Below are 10,330 nucleotides of genomic sequence, written 5' to 3' on the forward strand. Positions count from 1 at the left end.
GTATTTCTGCTCCTGCGAAGGGGAAGGGAAGAAGAATAAGGGGGAAAGGAAAAAGAAAAAGAAGTTGTCCACGATCCATCTCTGCCTCTGCTTCTGCTGCCACCTTCGTATGTTTTTGGTCTCTAAGGTAAGGACGATTTTAAAACTAAGTTAAACCTTAGAGTTGATTTTGTATGCAAAAAAAGGTTGGGGACAAAAAAAAATTTCGGCCTATACCTTAGAGACCAAAATCGTACTTAAAATAGCACGTGATAATCAAGATAGAGTTGTATAGAAGTTTGACAAGGAAGGCATTTTTTCAACTAACTCTTTTGTGCAGGTGTTGCAGTCATAGAAACGATTCCGGAGGATATTACCGCTACAGTTTTACTAGAACCATATGGAAAGGTTTGGTTCCACCACAAGTTGAGTTATTTATCTGGTTTGCTTTGATAGGAAGAGTAAATACAAAAGAAAGATTGCATAGACTGGGCATTATGAGCCACGGTGATAACATGTGTGTTCTATGTAAAAAAGATGTTGAACATATTTACCACTTGTTTCTTGGTTGTGAGTTTACTTGGCAGGTGTGGTGTAAATAGCTTTCTGAATTTGGGAGGCTGTGGTCTGTTCCGGGTTCACTGAAAGAGCACTTCGAGAGTTGGATAGGCGTCATTAGCAAGAAAGAGGAGCAAAACTAGTGGCTCATAGGTTTTTTTGCAGTTATGTGGAATGTATGGCTTGAGAGGAACAGGCGGATATTTAATAACAAAGAGGCCAGTGTACAAGAGGTGTTCACAAATCTTTGACCAATTATAGAGAGTGGAATAGTGCGGATCCCTTTTGTTGTTGATGGCAATGCCGAAAGTAACATTTGGGATTGTGTTTACGATGCTTTTGTTGCTTTGTTGTCTGAGTCCTTTATTTCTGTCGCTCTACTTTATTGTGTTGAACTCGTTTGTTTAAAAAAAATGGAAACATATGAAACCGTTTCCATAAAGATTTTTACACTTCCATTTTTGTAATTAATGTTTACTAACACTAATAATCAATTTCAAGCAACATTATAGTAGATTCCCAAACAAATCCAATATAAAATCCATTAAGATAAACTTTTACTAAATTTGGATTTTGAATTTTTTTAATTACATTTACAAACAACAACAACAAAGCCTTGCCCCACTAGGTGGGGTCGGCTACATGAATCAAACGACGCCATTGTGCTCTGTCATGTATCATGTCTACAGAGAGACCATTTACATGTAGATCTCGTTTAACCACCTCATGGATGGTCTTCTTAGGTCTTCCTCTGCCTTTCGCCCTTTGTCCATCTTCTATCTCATCCACCCTCCTGACTGGGTGTTCTATCGGTCTTCTTCTCACATGTCCAAACCACCTGAGACGCGATTCAACCATCTTTACCACAATGGGTGCTGCTCCAACTCTATCCCTTATATCTTCATTCCTTATTTTATCCAATCGCGTATGACCACTCATCCATCTCAACATCTTCATCTCTGCCACACTCAGCTTATGTTCGTGCTCCCCTTTGGCCGCCCAACACTCCGTACCATAAAGCATAGCCGATCTTATAGCGGTGCAATAGAATTTACCTTTAAGTTTTAAAGGCACTTTTTTGTCGCATATAAAACTAGGTGCACTCCGCCATTTTGACCAACCTGCTTGGATTCTATGATTTATATCCTGTTCAATTTCTCCATTATCCTGTATGATGCACCCAAGATACTTAAAACTTTTAACTTTTCGTAGGATATTTTCTCCAATCTTCATCTCTATATTAGGGTTTTCCCTTCTCAGAATAAACTTATATTCCATATATTCTGTCTTGCTACGGCTTATGCGTAGACCATACACTTCTAGAGCTTCTCTCCATAAGTCCAACTTCTTATTTAGGTCTTCCCTTGACTCTCCCATAAGGACAATATCATCGGCAAAAAGCATGCACCATGGCACAGGCTCTTGGATGTGCTCTGTGAGTACTTCCAAGACTAATGTGAAAAGGTATGGACTTAAGGATGATCCCTGGTGTAATCCTACCAATAGAAAATTCCTCTGTCACACCACCTTGAGTCTTCACACTAGTTGTTGCCCCATCATATATGTATTTAATTGCACGAATATATGCGATCCTTATTCTCCTCTTTTCTAAAACCTTCCATAAGACCTCTCTCGGCACCCTATCATACGCTTTTTCCAAATCAATAAACACCATATGTAGATCCCTTTTATTACTACGATACCTCTCTATTATCCTTCTTAATAGGTATATCGTTTCAGTGGTAGATCTGCCTGACATAAATCCAAATTGGTTCTCTATTACTTGTGTCTCTTTTCTCAACCTCCATTCTATCACCCTTTTCCATAACTTCATGGTATGACTCATGAGCTTGATCCCTCTATAGTTTCTGCAACTTTGTATATCCCCCTTATTCTTGTAGATAGGTACCAAGGTGCTCTTTCTCCACTCATCAGGAATCTTCTTTGACCTTAAAATCTCATTAAAAATCTTGGTTAACCAGTTAATGCCTTTTTCTCCAAGGCCCTTCCAAACCTCAATCGGGATATTATCAGGTCCTACTGCCTTGCCATTTTTCATTTGCTTTAGATCCTCTTTTACCTCGAAGTCTCGAATCCTTCGATAGTAGTCAAAGTTTTGATCTTCTTCCCTTGTGCATAACCGAGCCTTTGCATAACCGACCAAGGCTCGGGAGAGTCTTCTGTCCCTCATTAAATAACTCGTAGAAGTAGCTCTTCCACCTTTCATTAATCTTCTCATCTTGAACCAACACCTCTCCATCCTTATCCTTTATGCACTTGACCTGATCCAAATCGCTCGTTCTTCTTTCACGGCTCTTTGCGATTCTATATATACCTTTTTCTCTTTCTTTCGTGCCCAAAGACTGGTAGAGACCCTCATATGCTCTTGTTCTTGCTTCACTTACAGCCACTTTTGTCTCTTACTTAGCTGTCTTACATTTTTTCCAATTATCTGCGTTGCGGCATAAAGACCACTCTTTAAAGCACTCTCTTTTTATCTTTATCTTTTCTTGTACACTCGCATTCCACCACCAGGACTCCTTGTCTCTTGGTCCTATTCCTTTAGATTCACCAAAGCTTTCTTTTGCTGTTCTTCTAATAACTTCTGCCATCTCCCTACACATCTCTTCCGTGCTTCCATTCCCATCCCACTTTGCCTCTTCTCCTACCCGTCTTAGGAAGCTTCTTTGTTCCTCACCTTTCATCCGCCACCACCTCGTCTTTGGGTTCTTCGTATGATGTCTTTTCCTCAACTTTTGTTTAATGCGAAAATCCATGACGAGCACCCTATGTTGTGTTGTCAAACTCTCTCCCAAGATAATTTTACAATTAATGCAAAATTTCCGGTCGACTCTCCTCAACAAGAAGTCGTCGATTTGAGAGCTTGTCATGCCACTCTTATAAGTTATAAGATGTTCGTCTCTCTTTTTAAAGCATGTATTTGCGATGAGAAGATCAAAAGTTGAGGAAAAGTCCAAAATAGTTTGACCCTCGGTATTGATCACTCCGAAACCATGGCCTCCGTGAATACTCCCATACCCAGTCACTTCTCTCCCAACATGGCCATTTAAATCTCCTCATAAGAAAATCTTATCTCCCGAAGGTATGTATTGAACCAAACTCTCTAGATCCTCCCAAAACCTTATCTTGTGTTGGTCGTCCAAACCCACTTGCGGTGTATAGGCGCTAATCACATGGAAAGCACTTCCCTCCACCACAAGTTTGATAGAGATGATCCGATCTCCCACCCTCTTAACATCTACTACATCCTTCTTCCACTGCTTATTCACGATAATTCCAAACCCATTCCTATTCTTCACCTTTCTTGTATACTAAAGTTTGAAAACAGAAGTATCCAACTCCCTAGCCTTCGCACCAACCCATTTTGTTTCTTGTAGGCACATAATGTTAATCTTCTTCCTTGTCATGGTGTCCACCACCTCCATGTACTTTCCTATTAGAGTGCCTATGTTCCATATCCTAAATCTCAACCTTCTGTCGCTCTGACCTTTACCTTTTACTTTGTGAACTAACTTATTTACCATCATCCGTTCACGAAAACGCGAAAATCCTTGCTCATTTAACACTACATCCAGGCACCGATGCAACTGTTCTTACTCATTTGGCACCGTACTCCAGCCATACAGCGCGTTGCTTCCGGACAACGACCTAGCTTTAGCGCAATAATATCTTTGATTCATGTCATGGGGATTCGACTATATTTTTATATTGGTTGTCGAAGACCTAACACAACCCTCCTCCTTTATTCGGATTTGAGACCGGCTATGTACCGCAAGTGTAACATAAACGTAGTTTTTTTAATTACATTTGAAATTTTTTATTTTTAAAAGTTTCAAATGTTATTTTCTTATGTTATGTTGTTGACTATGTAATATGTAATGTTAACTCAATGCTCTCTCTTTTGTATTTATTTACTGAGATGAGTGAAAGCTGGGAAGTTCAGGAATTAACAAGTGAAGAATCTATGTAGATTAGATATAGGGCGGGAAGACACTCAACAATCTCGCCCAAAAAAATCATTTTCTTTTCTTTCAGGTCAGGCATTTAGGAAAGATGGCAATACAAATATTAGATACAATAACAATAATCTTGACTAAATGAAGAATGAGCGTGAAAATATCGGCCTCGTATAACACAGTGGATAAAAACATCTACTTAGACCAAGCAACTGCATCTATATCAGCTTGTGCACTTCGGTATAACTCGAGCCTCTTTGCAAGGGCACCACGTCTTTCCATGATCGCAGGATCCTCATTCAGCAATGATGACAGCCGTTTTTGCTGTAAAACAATATATCAAGATCAAATGAAAAACAACGCAAGAACATTAAAACATAATGTTCAGTAAATAAATGAAAGTATTGGAAAGAGGGATGGATATCTTACATCCATTTTGCCTAGCTCGGTGAAAAAGTGATCAAGTAGGCTACGTTTTGCTTCCCGCACTTGACAATACACAATAGACTTGGGAATTGAATGCCGCAAGCTTGCACACACCATATTGACATAAGACAAAATTGTTGTTCCTGTTTTTACAGAGACATGGGCACCGTCAGTACTTATATGCATTTCCAACATAATACGAACTAGGTTGTAATTATGGAATTACAGACTGAATTAGATACTCTTATTTTTTGGTAGAACTTACCAATTCTCCTTAGATATGAATCATTATATCGATCAAAAATTGAGTGGGTAGGATTGCCACCCTTGTCAACATCTTGAGGAAGCTTCCGAAAGAAATCAACTGTCAGATAGCCACACTCCATGTCAACAAGCTGCAGTGTTGCCTTTTTGCTTTCCTCCCTCATTCTCTCTAATGAATCAACAGCCGCACTCCCTACCTCAACTCGGAGACCAGGATATTGCTTCAAGTCCTGTAAGTCATGCAAGCAACTTATGGAATATGGACGGGTTCAAATATCATAAGTAATATGATACTTATCAAGCACAAATTTAGAGGCAAGAAAACAAAACAAATATTAAATCAACAAAAATTGAAACATACCAATGTCTCACTAACAGCTTTGTGAACCAGGTCTTTCAATAATGAATGAACCTGGATGCATTCAATTCAAAACAACACATCAAAGAGCATGAACAACAAAACCAAACAATAAAGTTGAAAGGGTAAATGAATCGACTATGACAAAAACACAGGATGCATCAAACGCAGGGCAATACTGAAGTTAAGGCTATGGTTTTTCTCTTCAAGAGGCTAAGTTGCCAATTAGAATTATGAGAGGAATTCTCTTATGTATTCTTTTTCACCATGTCCTTTTCACAAACAAGGTCTGAAAAAAAATGGTTTTGGGTACAAATAAATTCCCCTTGTTTGGAATGACTGGCAGTGAACTTCCAATTGCTGTATGAATGTTCTACCATGATAATACATACCGCATCAACAGCTGCCTCAGCAGGGCCCCTAATAGTAATTAGAGAAGATTCAATAAGTCGACGGTATCCTTGTTCTGGAGCAATAAGATGAGGTTGATACCCATCAGCTTCTGTGATAAGTTTCCTTATATTTTCCATTGAGAGCTGCCTATCAAACTGTAACCTTTTCAAAGCAGCAGGGAGCTGATTGTCAAAGACATTATATATTTTATCACCTCCAGGTCGCCTGTATGAGATTGATAAATTATAAAAGTTAGTACAAAAAACATGAATAAAGCACAAAGATAACTACAAAACGAACAGGTAATGATAGGTTATGAAATTTAAAAAATTAAATAGAAAGAAGAAAAAAGATTTAAACATACACGCCATCAAGATGTTCTTTAAATATTTGATCAAATGAACGGCATATTTCCATGATTGCGTACAACTTTCCCTGCATCCAAGTGCCACAGTCATTAGAAAATATCAGTCATCCTCTGGGAAAATGAAGTGTCATGACATCTTGTCATCATAACAACTAGTCAGCTACCAAAGATCAATCCAACAAAAGCAAAGCATGGGACCTATAAAAATAACCATATTGGAATTGATAAGGCAAATCACTTGAACAATGAAGAGCAAGCATACCCCAGCATCAGCTGCAACAGGCTTTCCTAAACGTGTCAATTCAGCTTCAAGTTCAGCAATTGTCTTGTTAATAAGAGATTGAATGCCAGGAATTTTGGACTTGATAACTGTCTCCAAATGCTGGTATAAAAAAGCATTATGATTTAGGCATTAGGGGGCACTATAACAAGAATCACATTTAACAAAAGCAAAAGAATAGGCCAATGATGATATGTATTGTAATTTTTGTACCTTCGAGAGCATCTTGGCTAGGTGCTCAGAACCCATTCTCTTAGCAAGGTGTTTATACTCAGGGGTACTATTAAAGTACTCACGTTCTCTACGTCTGGCAGCAATCATATCAACATTCTTGTTTATATCTTGTTGTGATCTATTCACAACACCAATCCAAGGAAACTTCAACCTATAAGCTCTCCCTTCTAAAATCTGTGCAAAAATAATACAGATCAGTACTGAATCAGTAATCAAAACCTTTTAACTTCGTAGAAACTGCTGTCCATTCTTCAGGAGAAGTGATTGAGACTGACACGAAATTCCACACCTAACACAAGAACTCTAAATTTTTCCTCTACATTGTTTGACAAGACTAATTTATCAAACAATTCTCTCAAAATAATAAACAAGTTCAAATAGAACTGAAATCAGGCTCATATTCTCAAAAATATTCAGAATCACTTTCCTAATAATAAGCATCCTTCAGGAAGGAAGCGTCTACTTTCATATTTGATAGATAAATAACCGTACAAAGATGAAAGAATTTCAAATGCTTTTTCAATTTTTCTTTTGAAATATCTTCAACTTACGTCAACTGCATCAGTACCCTTATCCATAAGATCAATCTTTGTCAAAACTCCAATTGTCCTGTCCCCTGAAAAATCAATAGAATAAGAATTAGATCAGCAACAGAAAATACATGGAATGCATGCAACACAAAGCACATTAAAGCCTACAAAAATAAAATAAAGTACCAGTAGGATCCACTTCGCGGGATATTTTAATTGCATCAGATGTTGCAAGATCTTGATTAGCTGGAGAAATAGCCAAAATTATACAGTTCGGCTGCAAATTAACAACAAATTCAGCACACAACATTTTCACACATGGAAAATCTTAGCTAACATGAAAGTTTCTCAGCAAAGGAAATAAATTTAAACAAAATAAGATAATAAAAAAATAAAATAAAAACCAATCAAAACACATCCCCTGTGATGTTTGAAAGAGCAACTATTAAGTGCAGCAAAACAATATACTGTTAGATTTTTTGCATTATGAACAAACTTTCAGAAGATACTCTATTATCTTATAAATTGTACCATACAATTCAAGGAAAGTTATATGATGTTATTTCCTATCAGAGGATTTATCAATTGAGTGGAGGATTTAGCACGTGAATGAACTACCTTTTCAATGTAGGAGCGAACCATGTTCTCAATGTCTTGCACAATACTATCTGGTTGACCCTCTGTATTTAGAGAAACCATTAGTTAGCATCGTGTTCACCATAAAAGTTTAACAACTCAGTGGAAATGTCATTGATCATTTGCTTACCTACAGCGACTTTAGTAAGCCCAGGAAGATCAATCAGCGTCAAGTTAACCACTGCAAAGGTCCAAATGATAAGCCAATGTTTAACATTTCTTTTTGTTGGATAAAAACAACCACCAAGATCCATTCCCCCCAAGATAAACAGAAATGTGGGATGAAACAGAATAAAACAAATAAAAGAAAAAGAAACCTAAAGACGCACCATTAGGAGAATATATACTAAGATGAATAGGGACGCTAGAAATTTGTTTGGTTCGTCCTGTCTCTCTATCAGTTTCATCTTGAATCTCCTTTCTCACAGCAGCTACACAAATTACATCACCAATCATTCAAATTCCAAATCACATTACTATTCATTTATCAGCAAGATAGATAGAAAAGAAGAAGCATATAAGCAGCAAGAAGGGTAAAAGTACCAAAATCAGTGAATCTCTTCCTCGGTAGGTGGAGAAACTCTGCATACTCTCTGCTTCCCTCGTCAATTTTGTGAAGCTGCAACACAAGAGGTCGCCGCGTAACAATCCCTGCACAAAAATTTCCACGCATCAATTCACAATACTCAACGATAGTAATAGAATAATAAAAATCTAACAGAAATAAAACGAGAATGACCTGATCCACGAGGTAGGAAGTCCTTGCCGACAACGCTCTCCAATACTGAGGACTTTCCAGAGCTCTGAAAGAGGAAGACGAGCCAACATTAAGAGTATAAGAACCAGAGTGAATAAGGTACAGATCGAAAGAGTAAGAGAGGAATCGGAAGTGAGACCTGGCCACCGACGACGGCGATAGCGGGGAGGGAGTCCCATAGAGTAGGGAGAGCACTGGCTTCGCCGTGGTCACCCAAGGCGGTGCAAGCTCTCTGGATTTTGTTCACCAATGAGATCAAGCTCTCCATTTATGTTCGGATCGGTTGAGCTTCGGAATAAGGATTCGGTGGATCGGGATCGGATGTAGCTTCTCCGATCTGGCAGATCGGAGATGTTCCGGTCGGAAGGTTGTTTGTGCTATCGAAGAAGGTAAAGGGAGAAGAGCGCGTTTTCGTGTTGGTGCTGAGTCTATGGAAAATTGGAATTTGTTTTGAAAAGGAAGCAACCCAACCCAACCCTTTTTTAAAACCTCATTTACTGCTTTGGTCACTGTAACTCAACCCCACCGCTAGATATTCGTTGCATTGTTTTCTCCCCTTTTTTATTTTTATTTTCTTTTGTTAACTTACGGCAGCCTATTTCTAATTGGCTTACAGATAAAAACAGAGGTAATTTTCTTTTTAAAGGTCAAAGAATTCGTCTATTTGATTTAAATTGATTTCAGATTATTTAATATATGAAGTGAATATCACAAATTGTGAGTATCCCGTTATTACAAGGTTAAAGAAATTTCAAATTAATTTGGTGTTAGTTACTTTCTAACTCTACTTTTTAATGAGAGCAGTACTAGACTACTAGCTTTGTGCATGCACTTTTTATGACCGTTACATGTTTTATCATTGATGATGATGACAGGGACACAGGGTTATTATAGAAGTAGTACCAGCAACGGATGAGAAATCAAGTGCAACAGATGCTCTTGTTGCTTGGTGTTAAACTGGATTTCATTCCTTTTTGTGTTTTGGAATGGATATGTCAGATATTTTAGGTAATTTACTTATTTAAATTATTTACGTTCTATAATTATTAGATTGTCTTAAAACAATTTTTTACTATTTTGTCTTCTCAATTTATATAATCGTGGTTTTTATACAAGTTTTAGATTTAGGGATAAATCATAGATAAAAACAACAATTTATGTAGTCTGAAGATGAGCATAAATCATGAGGTACATTTGCGTTTTATGGGTTTGAAAATAGAGAACCTAATGCATAATTAAATACAACGATTTATATTAAGGAAAACAGCAGCTGAAAAACCATGGTTAATACCACGATTTACCATGGGACTCCTAGCGTTAATGGTCCGTTTTGGAGGTTTTAATTATGAACGGTAAACCAATTGCAATCCTATTATTTATTGCATAAGTTTAATTTTTATTTTTAAATATAATCTATTTTTATTTAATGGTATATGTTCATATCCTGATTCAAATGCAATCAAGCCTAATAAGAATAAAAGTCTCTTAAATATGGACTTTTCTATTCACCCAACCTTTTTAAGGAGGTCAGATATAAAAAGAGGAATCAGTTCTACTTATTTAAATAAGTA

At 37.4% G+C, this 10,330-nt stretch overlaps 1 protein-coding gene across 1 annotated transcript; it reads right to left on the reverse strand.

Annotated features, from left to right (window-relative positions):
• Positions 4,497-9,241, reverse strand: LOC107630697 (dynamin-related protein 5A). The gene is made up of 16 exons (XM_016333902.2): positions 8,899-9,241; positions 8,742-8,805; positions 8,546-8,653; positions 8,332-8,433; positions 8,133-8,183; positions 7,985-8,046; positions 7,553-7,643; positions 7,388-7,452; positions 6,816-7,010; positions 6,585-6,704; positions 6,320-6,390; positions 5,955-6,180; positions 5,566-5,616; positions 5,206-5,434; positions 4,944-5,083; positions 4,497-4,838 (listed from the first exon to the last, which is right to left on the reverse strand). The coding sequence occupies exons 1-16, from the start codon at positions 9,025-9,027 to the stop codon at positions 4,710-4,712; spliced, it is 1,833 nt and encodes a 610-aa protein (XP_016189388.1). The 5' UTR covers positions 9,028-9,241; the 3' UTR covers positions 4,497-4,709.

This window comes from Arachis ipaensis, chromosome B03 (assembly GCF_000816755.2).
Source record: "Arachis ipaensis cultivar K30076 chromosome B03, Araip1.1, whole genome shotgun sequence".
In the NCBI taxonomy this organism is placed as follows: domain Eukaryota; kingdom Viridiplantae; phylum Streptophyta; class Magnoliopsida; order Fabales; family Fabaceae; genus Arachis; species Arachis ipaensis.